Source organism: Aotus nancymaae, unplaced genomic scaffold, assembly GCF_030222135.1.
Source record: "Aotus nancymaae isolate 86718 unplaced genomic scaffold, 86718_ANA_hifiasm-v0.15.2.pri h1tg000029l, whole genome shotgun sequence".
Taxonomy (NCBI): domain Eukaryota; kingdom Metazoa; phylum Chordata; class Mammalia; order Primates; family Aotidae; genus Aotus; species Aotus nancymaae.
Window position 1 is genome coordinate 61,114,796 of NW_026988442.1, and position 19,390 is coordinate 61,134,185.

The following is a 19,390-nucleotide window of genomic DNA, read 5'->3' on the forward strand; positions in this document are numbered from 1 at the left end:
ATTGCCGATATGCACTATTAGTGTTTTTCTGTCATAGGACTTAGGAAACTAGAAACTAAGATTTGAAACTTTTACAATTACAAAATAATTTTATTATAGATTGGGCAAATTTGTCTTCATGCCGCTCTTAGATACGCAGTGACAGAATAGCATTTCAATTGATAGGTATTTATCCCTTTTAAAATTCAATACAAGCTATTTTAGGAGTCTTCCAGAAAAAATCAGAAATAGATTGTCCAGAGGATTCCTCTTGACTCTATTATGAATTCTGACTGTATATGGTTAGCATTAACAGGACACAGGTTGGGGCCCATGTGGAAGAAATTTATGCTATAAACATCTTTTGAAATATTGTGGCTGCTGAGGTTGCAGGTAATGAATCAATCATGGGTATATACATTATTATTGCTCAGGTGGTAGATTCATATTTCTGATTTATGAGGTAATATTTATCTTTCCTCTATATAGGAGAAAATGGTAGCTGTTTGAACAGAAAAACAAATAAGGAAACTTATTATGCCATGTAGTATCTCCTATTTTAGTGTCAATTGGGCAGAATTGAGAAATCCAGTTTGGATAAAATTGTGCCCCAATAAATAGCCCCATAAATATCACTATTAAAAAATCTGTTGTCTGGAGACAACAGCAAGGGACCATGAAGATGACTCCTATTCAGCGAACGATTACAAGGCTCGGGAGAGTGAGACAAAGTCTTTCACCCTGCCCCTAAATGGGGTACAAACTCCTAACCTCAGCAAAAAAACAGCCTGTTCCCAGATGTGAAATGGTAGAGTGAGTGGTGATGCCTCATGATTATCTATTGCAGAGCTCTATTTAGGGGTTCTGACTTTAGCTATGATGGAGTAGCTCGTATCAGACTAGTGTTTCTACTATATTAACCATAAAGGCTGGATAAAATGCAAAGCAAACAAACTAAAACAACTGTCTTAATTAAGTCTTTGGAGAATAACCTAGAAATCCAGGACTTGAGGAACTGGGATCTTGTAGAGAATAAAGGAATATAAAGGTGAATCCTACATTCACTACTGCTTTTACTCCTGAGAACATGGGATGCAGGCTGGGAGGAAAGCAGCATCCTAGAGCTCTGGCAGCTTCACTGGAAAAGGGGTATAAAAATTGGAATTTAGAGCTACTATGATGATTAAGACTGAAATCCCTCTGTGCTGAGAAAAGAAAGCTGTAGAGAATTAAACCCAGCATTCTGTATGCAGTTTCCCCTTGAGTCATTTGATGACTTCTAAGCTGTGTGTGCACAGAATGAGACACATAGAAAGCCAGATTACAGTTGCTAAGAGGCTAAGAAGCTAAGCTGCAGATATTTTGGCAATCTGATAGTATTGAGGAAAAACTAGAATTCAGGCTTGCCAAGGAGGGGCCTTCATAAACACTCCAGACTCATTTGAAACTCCTTAAAATGCTATGTCCAAGAAGAAAAGACAAAGGGTAAAAAAGAAGGAACATCTCCCAACTCATTTTATGAGGCTGGCATAATCTTAAAATTAAAACCTGGCAAGGATGTTACAAAAAGTAAAATCTAAAAGCCAATTTCTTATGTAAACATAGACTCAAAAATCTTAAAATATTCACACATCAAATACATCATGACCAAGTTGAGTTTATTCTAGGAATGTATGGTTGATTTAATATTAAAAATTTAATCTTCATAAGACACCACATTAAAAAAAAGAAAGAAAACAATGTGATTATCTCAGTAGACGCAGAAAAAGCACTTGAAAAAATTCAACACTCATTCATGCTAAAATCTCTTAAAAATTAGAAATTTTAAAAAATCAAACCATTAATGACTATCTTTTAAAAAACTTACAGCTACTCACTTAATGGTGAAATAGTACATGACTTCTCCCCTAAAGACTGAAATAACACAAGAGTGTTCAGTACCACCACTTCCATTTAAAGCCGTACAGGAAGACATGGTTAGTGTAATAGAACAAACAAAAAACCAAAGTCATAAAAATTATAAAGTTTAAAAAATGTCATTATTTGGAGATTATGTGAAGTTTGTACATGGAAAATCAAAAAAATCTACAATCAGGTTTGACAAGTGAATGAGCAAAGTCACTGAGTACAAAGTAAATACACAGAAACTCTAGCATTTTCCTATATAAAGCAATAAGAATGCAGATGAATTGATTAAAAATGATGCTCTTTCTAATGGCATCAAAAGCAATAAATACATAGAAATCAGTCTGTCAAACATTGAAAACCTATAAACAGAAAACTACAAAATATTGTTGAGGTAAATGAAAGAGACCCAAGTAAAAGAAGAGATGTATCACTTCCTAGAATAGATAATCTCCTATAAATGGTTTGCAGATTTAATGCAAGCCCAATCAAAATTCCATCAGCATTTCTTTAAATGAAAATTCATAAATCCTAAAATTTTTATGAAAAAGCAAGGAATCTAGAATAATCAAGACAGTCTTGAAGAAGATGTAAGTTAGAGCACTTATGCCACTGAATATCAACATTTATCATAAAGGTCCATAATTACAGCAGTATGATATCGTCACTAAGATGGACAGGTAGACCATTGAAAAACTAGTGAGTCCAGGAACAGATGTCTGCATATATAGTCACTTAACTTTCAACGTAGATGCAAATTAAATGCACTTTGAAGAAATAATTTTAAAAAGTAAACTGAACTGGATTAGTTCAATATCCACCTTTTTTAAAAAAAATGAACCTTGACCTCTATCTCATACCATATACAAAAATTAATTTCAGATGAGTTCCATGTACTTAATTGTATGTGGATACTTAAAGGTAATATGTTTAAGTGCAAAGAATGAAAAAATAAAACTTCTAAAGGTTAACATAGAATAAGAACTTCATAATCTAGGGATAAGCAAAGATTTCTAAAAAGGATACAAAAGCACTAACCATAAGGGAAAAAATTGATAAATTGTACCTTATTAAAAATTAAGACCTCTGTTCATCAAAACATACAATAAAGAGAGTTAAAACTTAAGCTGGGCTGGGCACAGTGGCTCACGCCTGTAATCTCAGCACTTTGGGAGGCCAAGGCGAGTGGATCATCTGAGGTTGGGAGTTTGAGACCAGCCTGACCAACATGGAGAAACCCCATCTCTACTAAAAATACAAAATTAGCCGGGCGTGGTGGCACATGCCTGTAATCCCAGCTACCTGGGAGGTTGAGACAGGAGAATCGCTTGAACCTGGGAGGTGGAGGTTGTGGTGAGCTGAGATTGGCCATTGCACTCCAGCCTGGGCAACAAGAGCAAAACTCCATGTCAAAAAAAAACCAAAAAACAAAAAAAAACTTCAGCCACAGGAGAGTGAATATATTTGAAATACATACATCTAACAAATAGCTTGAATTAAAAAATTAAATATGACAATGACTCAATATGAACAAAAGAAAACTTGAATAGGTGCTTAGGAGTATATGCAAATAATAATTAGCATATGAAAAGATGTTCAACATCATTAACAGAAAAATACATGTTACATCTACAATGACATAGCACTACCTGCACACTGGAATGACTGAAATTTAAAAAACAAAAAAAATGAGGCCGGGCGCGGTGGCTGATGCCTGTAATCCCAGCGCTTTGGGAGGCCGAGGCGGGTGGATCACGAGGTCAAGAGATCGAGACCATCCTGGTCAACATGGTGAAACCCCGTCTCTACTAAAAATACAAAAAAAAAAAAAAAAAAAAAGACAATTATTGGTAGGGGTATAAAATAACACTTTCCTACACTGCTAGGGGCAGGGGGATATAAATTAGTACAACTACTTTTAAAAAACTATTTGAAATATCTACCAAAGGTAAACATACACATACTTTATGATACAGAAATTCTAATCTTAGATATATACACAACAGAAATACTCAATATATTCATTTGAGTACATAAAAATGTTATTATTAGCATTATTTGTAAGATTCTAAAACTGGAACCAAAATGTCTATCAGAAGTAGAAAATATAAATGAATTGTGATATATTTAATAATGGGATATTATACAGCACTAAAAAATATCAAATTATGGCTATAAGAAAACATATGGATAAATCTTATAGATAAGCTATTGTTCAAAACAGCCAGACAGAGACTGGGAAGGGTTAGAGGAGGCAAAGAGAAGATGGTTAATGGGTATAAAACTATATTTAAGTAGAATAAATTCTATTATTCAATAGTAGAGTCGGGAGATTATAGTTAACTTATTACATTTTAAAAATAGCTAGAAAAGAAATATTAGACTGTTCTCAAGATAAAGAAAATATACATGTTTGAGATGATGGATATTTCAATTATTCTGAGTTGATCGTTACACATTATGTATATGTATGAAAAGTCACATGTACCTCCAACATTTGTACAACTATTATATATCAATTGAACAAAGGTTTCAAAAAACTAGACACAAGAATATGTGATAAAGTATGATTCCATTCATATAAACTTCAACAACAACCAAAGCCTAAAACTGTGGTGACAGAAGTCGGAATATTGGTTACCTCTGGAGGAGTAATGATTAAGTATGATTGAGAGAGGATAGGAGGCTTCTGGGATTCTGATAATGCTCTCTATTTTGATGTAGATGGTGGTCACCTGGGTGCATTCAGTTTATAAAAATTTGTTGAGCTGTGTTATTTATTGAATATACAGTGCTCTTTAGTGTATCTGTGTTTCAATACTAACATTTACCAAAATATATTTTTCTATGTACTTTCATTTGTAAATTCAAACCATTTCAAGACATTAAGCTTTTGAGTCCATTTTGAAAGAACATCTCCCACTGCTAAGTTTTCAGTCAGCTGCAAGGTTATACCTATTGGATGTATACGAGTTGTAAGATTATACCAGTTGTAAGATTATACCAGTTTTAGGATTATAGTTATTACTTGGAAAAAAATCCTGGTATCAACTTTATTACAGCCCTTCAATTTAAAATGATCAAACTTGTTATTTTATTTCTAGTTATAATGGTGAGTTATCAGTAATATATTCTAGAGGCACCTTTAAATACAACACAAGATTTACCATTAGTTTGGTTCTCAGCAAAATTGTGGTGGTTCTGAATTGGTCTTGGTAGCTTTAAGGAAGGCTCCAGTTTCGTAAGGAAGTGGTTTGGGCTTAGCTTCAAGGAGCCGAGTGGGTTTATCTTGGCTTCGGGGCATCAGAGGTAGTTTGTTTGAGTTTTTCTCTCTCTCTGCCTCTCTCTGTCTCTCTCTGTCTCTCTCTGTCTCTCTCTGTCTCTCTCTGTCTCTCTCTGTCTTTCTGTCTCTCTCTCTCTCTCTCTCTGTCTCTCTCTCTCTCTCTCTCTCCCCCTCTTTGTGTGTGTGTGTGTGTGTTGCCTGCTACCATTCATTTGTTGGGTAATTGGGAAGTAACATTCTGTTTAATTTTAGGGTCTCTTAAAAAATAATATGGTTACTACATGACTGTAATGTTGGATCACATCTTTGAAATAACATGATTAAGGGTTATAAGCAAAATATTAAATTCCTCCAACTGTGTTCCTCCTTACTGGCTGGTATGCCAATGTACAATTCACAGAACTAACCTCATCAGGCTCTTAAGGGGAATTTCAGTGCAGTTTGTGAGAAAATAATAAAAGGCCAATGATGCTTTCCGATGTTAATTATTGATTTATTTTTTTTCACCCACTCCTTCTATCATAGGTAATAAAATAAGCATTATCATTCCTTGGTATTCGAGTACTAAGGTGGCTATCTTAACAATAATATTAAAATGTGGTAACATTATGCATAACTGCCTTAGTGAGTTACTGCTGTTATTGCTGAAAAAGCAAATCAGTCACCAGATTATAAGCCCATGCCTGGTATTTAAAGAAAATGCAACAAATAGCATTTTCCAAACAGAACAACTGGCGTTTGTTCAACACCTCCTAGTCTAATCCATTAACAAATAAATTAGAGATTAAGGAAGTAATTTTCAAAAATTTTAGGGACAATGAAAACCTTAATTTATATTTTGATATTACAGCCAATAATTCATATTTAGGTATTATGGCCAATAGAAGATTTTCACACAGTTTATGGACAAGGCTTTTTTTTTAGTTTATGAAATTTAAAAAATCGGTAAAAGTAAAAGTGATTAGCCAGAATTTCTCTACAAGCAGAGCCTCAGTGAAAGCATGTCATGGAAGAAGTTTATTTGGAAAGTGATCTCAGGGTTCCAGAGTGAAGAATAAGAGCTATTTAGTGGGAAAATAGGGAAAACCAAAACACGGATGCGCTCTTAAGTTGGCTTCGTTGTGTGTGACTGTGATTGATTCTGCAGGATCTCCTGAGGAACTTCCTGAAATGAGCATCAGAGCCATCTGTTTAGGAGATGAAAGAAGGAAGCATTTATTCACTGGTTCTAGTCTCCAATTAGTCAAGGGTAACCTCAAGGGTGAAAATTTATTTGTAGTCGCAGATTGTACACGCATGGACATCAAGTGGATTTTCATAGATGCCCCACGAGGGAATCCCAGGGGCAGGAGTGAGAGGTACTCAGGACAGCCTCAGATGAGATGCTGTCAGACTACATCAGCATGGAGCTATTCAAAGGGAAGTACGGCTGCAACCCTGGCTACAGTAAGGGGTTGGATGATAAAATTCAAAGTGGTATATGAGAGGTGTCTGATGAAGTTTTCATCATTATGATTATATTAAATGAACTTTAAAAAACTGCAAGTAATTTATATCCAATTCAAACCACAGCAATTAAAAGAAAACCGTATTTCTTTTTTTAATATACTTTAAGTTCTGGGATACATGTACAGAATCTGCAGGTTTGTTACATAGGTATACATGTGCCATGGTAGTTTGCTGCACCTATCAACCCATTATCTAGGTTTTAAGGCACACATGCATTAGGTATTTCTCCTAATGCTATCCCTCCCCTTGCCTCCCAACCCCCGACAGGCCTCAGTGTGTGATGTTCTCCTCCCTGTGACTATGTATTCTCCTTTTCCCACTTATGAGTAAGAACATGTGGTGTTTGATTTTCTTTTCCTGTGTTAGTTTGCTGAGAATGATGGTTTCCAGCTTCATCCATGTTACTGCAAAGGACATGTCCCTTCATTCTTTTTTATGGCTGTATAGTATTCCATGGTGTATATGTGTCACATTTTCTTTATCCAGTCTATCATTGATGGACATTTGGGTTGGTTGCAAATCTTTGCTATCGTAAATAGTGCTGCAATAAACATACCTGTGCATGTGTCTTTATAATAGAATGATTTATAATCCTTTGGGCGTATACCCAGTAATGGGATTGCTGAGTCAAATGGTATTTCTGGTTCTAGATAAGAAAACCATATTCATAACAATAAAAGGTCTAGTCATGTTAGGACAATGCCATCTAATGCACAATTCAGAATTCTTGGATTCAAATTCTAGCCTTCCCACTTACTAACTATAGAACACTTGATGAATTAACCATTTTGCACATCAGTGTTCTCATCTGTGAATTGGGAAAATATCTGCTTTATAGGCTTGTTGTGAAGATTAAATAAATTTACGCACATAAGGTACTTATAAGAATAACTGGCTCATTTTTTGCGGGGAGGAGGGAGGAAGTTTTGCTCGGGTCACCCAGGCTGGAGTGCAGTGGCGCGATTTTGGCTTACGGTAGCCTCTGCCTCCCAGGTTCAAGTGATTCTCCCTAGTAGCTGGGATTACAGGTGCCCATCACCACACCTAACTAATTTTTGTATTTTTAGTAGAGATGGGCTTTTGCCATGTTGGCCAGGCTGGTCTCGAACTCAGGACCTCAGGTGATCCGACTGCCTCGGCCTCCCAAAGTGCTGGGATTACAGGAGTAGGCCACCATTCCTGGCCTACTGGCTCATTGTTAATTATCATAATCTTTACTGTCATCTTTATCATTGCTGTCATCTTCATCATTGCTGTTATCATCATCACCATCATTAACATCAACCATGGGTATAAGTAATGTTGACAAGACTGTTTCTCCTTACCTCTTGGGTAGCGGGTAGGTTTACAGGCAGCTCAGTAGCTTGGAGCCCAGGTAAAAGGAAAGAGTAATTTCTGGAACATCCTTGGGGAGGACACTAATTGTCCTGCCTAAGGGCACATTTTCTGGTCTGTAGTGATCACTGTGGTCAGGGTGATGGGGCTCTCAATTGACCTGATCTTAATTACAAAGTCATTCACGAGTTGGGAGCTGAAATTGAGGTGGGGATAAAGTCAACACACCCCAACCACAGAGCACATGCTCTCCACAGGTAAGAAATGTAAATAGATGCACGGTATTAAATTTACTGGGATGGAAAAAGAGAAAGTGTCTACAAATAATACTATTTTCAATTATTTGTGGATGGTATTGTAGGAGTTTGTGGCTTCTTGGCAGAGCTTAACAGGATGGAATATCTTTTATGTCTCCTTCAAGTCTCTGTGATAGACACATACTAACTAATTGTATCAGTGAAAATTCTAATGGTCATAGAAGTATTAGTGAAGTAAATTCCAGTTAATAGAATATTATATAATAGAAAGCATCTCAAATTTCATCTAAAAGTTGTAAATTTGTGGGATGATCTTTATTTAGACTTCTGGCAGCTCATCCCTTCCCCTACACAAAGATAACTCTTCCTGTACTATTATCTCTGTCATTACAAATGTGAGGCAAGTTCATTGTTTTAAAAAATATATAAAAAGGGAAATTCCCCTTTTTACTCTATTTCCAAAGTAATCACTGACAGTGATTCAGTGGTAGATACCCAAACCAATATTTTCCCCATTAATTATAAAAGTAGGTTTATATTACTTCTAGTGTGGGATGAGATGTTTTAAAAAATGAGACTGCTAACTAAATTAGTAATGTGCATTGCTAATATAGATGAGTTTTAATGGAGATGGATTTTAGCTTTCACACATTGGCAATTGATTCCCCCTTCTTTCAAGATCTTGTAAAGTCATAAATCCAGCCATAATTTCATGAAGGTCCCATTCCCGCAATTGTTGGTCAGTCCTCCTAGGCTAAAAGGACATTTATGATAATCAACATGTAACAAGAAAGAATTACTATCAATTTTTAATTATCTGCAAATATTTACCCTTGTTTCATCAACCATTTTCTTTAAGATACGTAGAACAACTGTAAAATTGGCACTTTTCCTTTTTCTTGGAATTTTTGCAGTACATCCACTAATACAACTTGTATGTCTACTGTCTGCCTGTATGTGTCAAACTGCTCACCAGAATATGAAATAATGACAGATATATGGAATGTTAATTTTTTCTCATTATATTTTTTATTTTTATTTATACTTTTTGCAAAATTCTCACAAAAATGACAGTATATGAATAAAAATTATGAATCTATGATTTCATAAAAAATATACCAAAAGCACTTGGGAAAGCATATTGGGAGAGTAGTAACTTACACAGCACATTGGAGAAAATTTATGTTTTTTTTGTGTATGTTTTTGTGTGTGTGTGGTGGAGGCAGCTAATAAAAAATCAAGGTGGACTCTACCTGAAATGCCCAGCAAAATTATAACTCAAGCTGCAGAATAGAATAAAATATCTTCAGATACATAAGTTCTCAAAAGTGTGCTTCTCATAAATTTTTAGAGAAGACATTGAGGGAAGTGTTTCACCAAAATGAAAGAGTAAAGAGAAAACAACAACAAAAGATGGGAATCCAGGGAGCATAAGATTGAGCATGAGAGAAGGAAAGAGGTAGTCCTCAGGATGACGTTGAAGAGAATTCCCAAGACAACTGTGCAGTAGCCCAGTTTTTAATATTGTGAATATTATTTATAATATTCTTTTATTTTTCTTTCAATATTTGCAGACTTTGCAGTGATATCCTTCTTTCATTTCTGAAATTGGCAATTTGTATCTTTATATTCTCCCCCAATCATTGTGGCTAGAGATTTATCAGTTTTGCATTTTATTGTACTATGTACTGTGGGTAACTGAACCTGCAGAAAGCAAAATTGTGGATAAGGGGAGGCTACCGTATTGATTTCAATAAATCTCTTATGAGTCGTTGATTTTCTCTACTGTTTTTCAAATTTCTAATTTATTTCTCCTGTTGTCAGTTTCTTTTCTTCTGCTTATTATAGGTTTATATTGCTCCCCTTTTTCTATTTTATTAAGGTGAAAGCTGATTTGTGAACTTTTTTTGATTATTGGCATTTAATTCTGTAAATGTTCCTCAAATTTCTGCTTAGCAGCATACCACAAATTTTGATGTTTTGTTTTCATTTTCATTCAGTCCAGAATATTTTCTAAGTTCTACTTTGATTCCTTTGATCAATGGATTACTTATACACATATTACTTAAATTCTAAATTCTAAATATTTGGGAAAACCTACTAGATACTTTTTGGTTATTGATTTCTAATTTTGTTTTACTGTGACCAGAGAATACATTCTTTTTTTTTTTTTTTTTTTTTTTTTTTTGAGACGGAGTTTCGCTCTTGTTACCCAGGCTGGAGCGCAATGGCGCGATCTCGGCTCACCGCAATCTCCGCCTCCTGGGTTCAGGCAATTCTCCTGCCTCAGCCTCCTGAGTAGCTGGGATTACAGGCACGCGCCACCGTGCCCAGCTAATTTTTTGTATTAGTAGAGACGGGGTTTCACCATGTTGACCAGGATGGTCTCGATCTCTTGACCTCGTGATCCACCCGCCTCGGCCTCCCAAAGTGCTGGGATTACAGAGAATACATTCTTATATGATTTTCTAAGACTTATTTCAGAGTCAGAAGATGGTCTATTTTGATAAATGTTTCATGTGCACATAAAAAAAAGATATATCCTGCTATTGGGTGGAATATTCTGTAGATGTGAATTAGGTCAAGCTGGTTTGTTAGTACTGTTCAAGTCACCTTTACCATGAATGATTTTCTGTCTACTTGTTAAATCAATTAATGAGGGAGGGGTGTTAAATAGCTGATCATAATTATAGATTTTTCTATTCCTCCTTGAAGTTCTATCAATTTTAATTCAGATATTCTGAAGTTCTATTATTATTAAATACATACAGATTTAAGATTATGCCCTCTTAATAAATTGATCCCTTTATCATTATGAAAAAAAAAACCACTCACTTTCTCTGGTAATATTCTTTGTCTCAGAAATAATTTTGATAATAATATAGCTAACTGCAAATTTCCTTTGATTAGTGACATACTGGTGTATCTTTTCCCATCCTTATACATTTAACCTATTCTTGTTTTTATATTTAAAGTGAACTTCTTGTAGACAGCATACAGTTAGTTGAATCTCACTCTCTTATCCAATCTGAAAAAAATCTACTTTGAATTGGAGGTACTTAGGTCCCTGATTTTATGTGATAATTCATATGGTTGGGTTTTAAAAAATTTAATTTAATTTAACTTTCTTTTTAGAAATAGGGTCTCACTTTGTCACCCAGCTGGTAGTTCATCAGCATGACAGTAGCTTACCATAGAACTCCAGGGCTCAAGTGATTCTTTTGCCTCAACCTCCCAAGTAGCTAGGACTATAGATGTGTGCTACTGGGCCCCACTAACTTTTAAATTTTTTATTTTTGTAGAGATGAGATCTCGCTATGTTGCCCAGGTTGATCTTGAACTCCTGGGCTCAAGAGATCTTCCCTGTTTGGCCTCAGCCTTCTTTTTAAATTGAAAAATGTATGGAATATATAAAAAATGTTTTACAAGTCCATAATGTGTGGTAATCAAGTCATGGTATTTAGGGTGTCTGTCACCTGAGTATAATACATTTAAAAAAATATTCATTCTACTCTGCTATCAGACATTGAATATGTTCTATCTTACTGGATGTCTGTACCCTTTAGCCCACCTCTCTTCATCTTCTTCCTTCCCCTTTACTCATCCGTCCCAGTCTCTGTTGTCTGTTTTTCTAGTCCCTACCTTCTTCTGCTCAAGTATTTTATCTCTCACATATGTGTGAAAATATATGATGTAAGTCTGTTCCTGGCTTAGTTCACTGAAGAGAATGACCTCCAGTTCCATCCAGATTGCTGCAAATAACATGATTGCGTTCTTTCTTATGGCTGAAGAGTATTCTAGTGTGTACATATACTATATTTTCTTTATACATTCATCAGTTGGTGGACACTTAAGTTGATTCCATATCTTTGCTATTGTGAATAGTGCTGCAATAAACATGTGAGTGCAGGTATTCCTTTGATATATTGCTTTCTTTTCCTTTGGGTAGATACCCAGTGGTGGGATTACTAGATTGAATGCTATTTTTAGTTTTTTGAGAAATCTCAGTACTGTTTTCCATAGTGGTGCTCCTAGTTTACATTTCCATCAATGGTGTATAAGTGTTCTATATGTTTGGGTCTCACTCTATAATTACTGTTTGTTTCATCAGTTATTTATTATTATTTCCCTTTTCTCTAGCCTCTTTTAAATTTTTTAAATAATTTCATCTTCTTTGTTGGATTATTAGATACATTTTTTTGGTGTTAATTTAGTGGATACTTTAAGCCTTATAGTATACATCTTTAACTTACTAATTAAATTATTGTTATATTAATTTATGCATAGTATAATAAACTTATAAAATTATATTTCTTTTTCCCCTTCCTGGCCTTTATGCATTGTTGTCATACATTACAGTTCTGTATGTGTAAAAGTCTTAAAATATTTGGTTATCATTTTGCTTTAAATAGTTAATGATTTCTTAGAGATTGCAATAATAAAAATAGTCTTTATATTTACCTGTGTAGTCACATTAATGGTGCTCTTCATTTCTTTGTGTTGATCCAGGTTTCTTTTCAGAATTTTTCTTTTGCTTAAAGGATTTTCTTTTCTTTTCTTTTCTTTTCTTTTTTTTTGAGACAGAGTTTTGCCCTTGTTGCCCAGGCTGGAGTGCAATGGCGTGATCTTGGCTTACTACAACCTTCACCTCCCAGCTTCGAGTGATTCTTCTGCCTCAGCCTCCAGAGTAGCTAGGATTACAGGTACCTGCCACCACATCTGGCTAATTTTTTGTATTTGTAGTAGAGACTAGGTTTCACCCTGTTGGCCAGGCTGGTCTCAAACTCCCGACCTCAGGTGATCCACCTGACTGGGCCTTCCTAAGTGCTGAGATTACAGGCATAAGCCACCCTGGTTGGCCAGAATTTTCTTAAATATTTCATGTAATGTCAGTCTGCTGTGATGAATTCTTTCAGTTTTTGTAAGTCTGAAAGAGTCTTTATTTTGCTCTCTTTACTAAATAATATTTTTATTGAATAAAGAATTCTAGGTTGTCACTTTGTTTTTTCTTTCAATACTTTAAATATGGTAGTCCGATGTTTTCTAGCTTGCAGTTTTAAAAATATCTGCTGTTATCTTGATCTTTGTTCCACTGTATATATTGTCTTTTTTATCTGGTTGCTTTTTAGATTTTCTCTTTGTCATAGATTCTAAGGGATTTGATTATTATATGCCTAGGGCTAGTTTTCTGTATATTTCTGAGGCCTGGGGTTTATTCAGATCCTGTGAGTTTATAATTTTTATCAGATTTGAAAAAAATTTTATCAATTATTTCTTCAACATTTTTATGTCTCCCTCCCCAATACATTAGTGATATATATATATATATATAATAGGCCACATAAGGGATTTTTTCCCTCTGTGTTTCATTTTAGAGAGTTTATATTGCTGTGTATCTATGGTCACTACTCTTTTCTTCTGTAATGTCTAATCTTCCATTGATACAATCCAGTGTACTTTTTTAACTAAAACTTAATAACTAGAATTTACATTTATAAGAATGTCCCTTTATTCAAACAAAACTATAGATTGAATACAATCCTATTTAAAATGTGTGTATGTGTATATGTGTGTGAATGTAAACGTAAAGGGTCTAGAATAACTAAGATACCTAAAGGATTTCAATAAACAAATAAATATTCTACCAAATATAAAAACTTTAAAAGATATTATAATTAAGTGAGTATGGTATCAGTGGAGGTATCCCAAATAGAATAAGAAAGCAAATTCCAGGGCTCAAAAATCATTTCACGGATATATGGAGGTTTAGGGATTTAAAATTTTTTTTTAATGAATGTCACTGGCTCTATGGAAAAAGAATAGGAAAAGATGGCTTTTTCAATAAAAGGTGCTGGGACAGTTAGATATCCATACTGGAAAATAAAACTAGACATCTATAAATCATCATACATACAATCAATTATAAAATCATGTATTTATATATGAAAGGCAAAACAATCTTTTGAAAAATAAGGTAGGAAAATATCTCCAGAATTTTAAAGTAGAAAGGTAATTTTTAACACCAAAAGAAAAAAGAATAGAGAAGCAGCATCAACCATAAAGGAAAAATTGGATTACACTAAAATAGTTTACTTAAAATACATCACAAAGAAAGTGAAATGCAACCCACATAGTGGAGAAACAATTCAGAGCTGGGCCTGGTGGCTCATGTCTGTAATCACAGCACTTTGGGAGGTGGGGGTGGGAAGATCGCTTGAACCCAGGAGTTTGAGGCCAGCCTGGGCAACATGGCAAAATACCGTCTCTACAAAAAATTAGCCAGGTGTTGTGGCATGTGACTGTGGTCCCAGCTACTCAGGGAGCTGAGGCAAGAGGCTTGCTTAAGCCCAGGAGGCAAGGGCTACAATGAGCCATGATTGCACTACAGTGCTCCAGCCTGGGTGACAGAGCAAGATCTTGTCACCCCCACCAAAAAAATTCAGAATACATAAATAACTTCTATTAAAAATTAATGAGAATAAGACAGAAAACCCCAAGGAAAAACAGTCAAAAGACTTAAACCGTAAATCCAAAAAAGAGGAAATTCAGATAGTCAATAAACATATACAAAGTGTTTAGCCTCACTGGTCATCCAGCAAGTTAAATTATACCCCAAGGAGACACCACTGCACAATGTGTAGTGTGTGTGTGTGTGTGTGTGTGCATGCTTCAAGTATTAGAATGTGGAACAACTAAGACTTTTACACTACAGGTGGCAAAGTAAATTGGAACAATAATTTTTGAAATAGTTTAGCATTATAAACTAAACTAAACATACATAACCAGGCATAATTAAACTTTAGTTTGTAAGATGTGCAATTACTTGGTAAAACAAAACATGAAAATAATTTACTGTAAAATTAATGTACAGGTTATCTCTGAGGGTAGGAGGGAAGGAGGACAGGAGATATGATAAGAATGTATCCTGTGGTCATATTTATTTCTTGGCCTACATGGTAGTTGCATCAATACTTTCTATACATTGTTGTCTCATGTGCTGCTTTATATGTGTGAATATTTACAGTAAAAATTTAAATCAAAGTAAATGTATCTAGTAAAGGCAACTATTAACTCTATTAAAATAAAATGTTTATACAAGAATATAGTTTAAAATAATTTTTGTCATAGTACTATAAGCAAAATATTTTGATTTAATAAAAGTATTATATATATATTTTGAGAAGAATACAGGGGAATTTTGAGTTGGGTAGTGCTCTAAGAGAATTAAATTCTTTTCTTCTATAAAAGAAAGTCCAAACATGACGTCTAATGTTGTAAAAAATAAAGAACTATCAATATAAGTCTTAGATGCAAATATAAAGGTAAGGCCAAAAAGAAACCACTAAGAGAATTCAAAGTTGTTGTTCCTAAGAAACAAGACTTGTGAAAAAGGTGGAGTTAGGAAAGGTACTGTCCTCTTTTTCTTGGTAGAGGTGGTGGTTAGCTTTATGGTTTAAATAAACTTGTTAAATGATGTATGGTTTACTTAGTACAGATAAAAAATTTAAAAAAAATCCCGAAACAATAGTAAACAGTATTTGATCAAAAACACTTTTCTAGGGACAGCATAAAACAGATCGTTTTGCTTGTTGCCTGAGTCATCAGCTGTTATGGTCTGAATGTTTGTGTCCTCCTAAGATTAGTATGTTGAAATTCTAAGCCCCAAAGTGATGGTATTAGGAGATGAGGCCTTTGAGAGGTGAGTAGGTCATAAGGGCGGAGCCCTCTTGAATGGAATTAGTATCCTTAAAAAAGGCCCAGAGAGCTTGTTTTCCCCTTCCACTATGAGAGGACACAGTTAGAAGGCACAGTTTACGAAGGCACTGTTGCCCTCACCAGACACCAAATTTGCCATGACCTTAAGCTTGGATGCCTCAGCCTCCAGAACTGTGAGCAATAAATTTCTCCGTAAGAAATTTAAGCAATACAGTTGTCTATAAGTTTACTCAGCCTAAAGTATTTTGTGATAGCAGCCTAAATGGACAAATATAGCAGCAAAAGATTCAATTCATAAAAATAGATGACCAGTCATGAGTAAAAACAAGTAGTAACTGCTTTTTGCTGTACAAAATATGTGTGTGTTTAGTTTTTAAAATATAACACTGTTTCCAAGCTGGAAGGCGATATAGTAAAACAGTGTCATAACAAATCACACTGCATTAAGTGTGTGTATATACTCACATGCATACACAACACACACATGTAATCTTTCTTTTTTTAAAATTTAAAACTAGAGATTTTCTGACTGTTAGGAATCTGAATCAACTTGCCCCAAACTCCAGTTTTAGAATCTGTGGCAATTCAAAACTTCCCCATGTATTAGTTCTTTATGTCTTCACAATGTGTGCAAAGTATATCCCCCCTTCAGTGTTTTCCTCCAAAAAGCCAATCATACTCCAAATTCCTGAGTTTCAAAATGTCTCTGAAGAAAGAAGAAGTCATAATAAATGATACCATTGCTTCTCACTCCTCACTTGGTCTTCTACCATCACTGGCTCCACTTTTCCAGCTCTATTACTTGCCGACGTCTGGGTGCCTTCGGCCTGATGCTCCTTGTCATCTGGAACTCACTTTAAAAGTGTAGTACAGGCTTTTAAGCCAACTGCTTCTCTTGGGCAGTGGAGGAAGGTGGGGTAAGGTAGCAGTGGGTGTGGGGGTGGTCTTTGCCAGCTTGGCTTTTCTTCTTAGCTCCCTTGGAATTCTGGAACGTAAAATTTTCTCCATCTTAATACATATATATATATTATTTGTTTCTACCCGCAAGATATAAACTTGAAGGTTTCCTTACTATATTACAAACACTCTATATTAATGTTATTTATTAGTGTTTACAAATCTAAAGAGTGAATAGTTTGTATCCTGTTATTTAATATACATTTTCCCGATACCTAGTAAGGCCAAATATTTTAAAAGATATATTTACTGTCGATTTGTATTTTTTCTGTGAATTACTCTTTTATAATTTGTGCTCATATTTCTATTGAGTTGTCTTTCTCGTATATAAATATAGAAATACTCATTATACATTTTGAATATTAAAAAACCTTAGTCTGTTATATGTGTTGGAAATATACACAAACACACTCACACATACATGCACATGTGCACACGCACACACAATGGTGTGTACTTTCTGCTATTTGACTTTTGTTGTAGTTTATTCCTGAATAGATTAAACTTTTAAGTAGTCAGTTTTGGTAGTTTTTCCTTCTAGCTCCTTGGCTTTTTTCTCAATATTCTTTCAAACCCTAGGGTGATACAAAAATTATACTATACTTACTGCTGTTAATTTTGTTGTTTTAAGGTTTATATCTATAATTCACCTGGAATATAGTCATTAATTCACATTTCTATGCTATAAAATACAAATAACTTCCTCCCTAGACATACAGCTATTGGACAGAATGATATTTACTGAATAATCAATTTCCCCCCACCATTTAAAAAGTCTATATCATGCATTAAATTTTTATATATATGTGTGTGTGTATGTTTACACACACAGCTGTTTTGTGACTTTCTATTTTGCCCATTAATCTCACAGGATTTCACTGGAACTGGAGGAGAAATGGAAACCAGCCAGCGATCCTGAGCAGATGAAAAGCAGGAGTTGGGGAGAAATGAGAGGGTTTTTTTTTTTTTTTAAGCATTTTAATTAAAAAAAAGTTGAACTATGTGACTATGTTGCAAATTTTAAAAAATTTAAAATATAAGCTGCATAGTTAATAAAACTCCAATGTTGCTTTGGATAATTATTTTTGTTTCCCCGATGTTTATTTTTATTTTAAATTTCTACTTGATTATTTCAGTATTATTCCTTTAAAACTGATGGGTGTGTCTATATGTTTTATGATGTTACATTTGAAAGTGGGGAGTTATCAAATATATATATATGTCCAAAAGTCATTGTTTAGATTCCTGATATCATTCATTAATAACTTTCAGATTTTGAAAGAATAAAATATTTTTAGGATAATTAGCTTGGCATAGTCAAGAAAAAATGTTGCTGGAATTATTTGGTGTGGCTTTGGCTTTTCATATATGCTTTTTCATTTGCATATTGCCTCTGGGGAATTAATGTTTGACTGCTCTAGGTTTGACCCACTCAACATGGGCCATCTGGGAGAAGAGTTTGACTAGTCATTCATTCAGTGACTGAAACATGAAAAGAGATTGAAAGCAAAGAAACACAGGGATAGATTTGAGTCTCTTACAAAGATCTGACCCAGACTGAAGAATCTCCAAATATGCAGTGTGTTCTGCTATTATAAAAATAATCCATTTCCTAGTTTCTGAATCATTTTCTCTCTCTATATATAGTATACACCCCACCCCCAAACAAATACACAAATACATATATACACATATGCATAGAACCTCTGGGTTCTGCATGTACTTCATAATATCCCAATTTATAATGCTTTGCCTTTAATAACATTTTTATTTGGGACTAAAACATTATGTAACTATTATGCCACAAGTTTATATTGCTTATCTAAATGCTGCCTCTTATATAGTGAACATTAGTTTTAGAGAGGCAGATGATCTGTACTGTAGCTATTCATGCAAAATATTACTTATCAAACTAGAACTTACCTTGCTACCTGCTCTAGTGAAATTTAACCAGAAAATGTGATTTGGAGGAGAGTTTTAAAAAGGCAAAAATGAGTTTCAAAAAGAGAGTGGGAATTTCTGTAAAAATTTAAGAAAAAGAAAAGTTCATTTAATAATTTATTTTTAATCTTCCTTTTTTCAGTAATGCTTAATGATCATCTTCTCTGTACTAACTAATCTGTAGATAAGAATCCAGGATTTCTTGTAGCCATATTTGTCCAACTTTAAAATTTTAGATTTTTGGCTTGCAAACTCTTAATGGCTGGGGCACATTTATGGAAATCATTTCTCTTTCTACTTCATTTAACTAATACCTAGCTATTCTGTTGATAATAAATATTGCAAATAATTATAATTCTATCATGTAGAAAGACAGAAGGCCCTAAGTTTACTCTAATTTTTTTAGGCACCTCAACATTTATATAATATCAGTACAGTGCTGCAACTGTTAAATGTTTGACATAATTTTTTGGTATTGTTAATTTTTCACTTTTAGTTGGTTTGTTTG

General features: G+C 34.3%; 1 protein-coding gene across 3 annotated transcripts in view; it reads left to right on the top strand.

Annotated features, from left to right (window-relative positions):
* LOC105720490 (uncharacterized protein C9orf85-like) overlaps positions 1–17,893 on the top strand; it is a 107,795-nt gene extending 89,902 nt beyond the window's left edge. For all 3 annotated transcript variants that reach the window (XR_010344493.1, XM_064382201.1, XM_064382200.1), the window contains 2 exons: positions 12,853–12,971; positions 17,813–17,893. Coding sequence is in view for 1 of the 3 variants with exons in the window: in XM_064382200.1 (XP_064238270.1) it covers positions 12,853–12,971; positions 17,813–17,868 (175 nt within the window). In the remaining 2 variants the exon portion in view is untranslated. The remainder of the gene's footprint in view (positions 1–12,852; positions 12,972–17,812) is intronic.
* Positions 17,894–19,390: the final 1,497 nt, after the last annotated feature.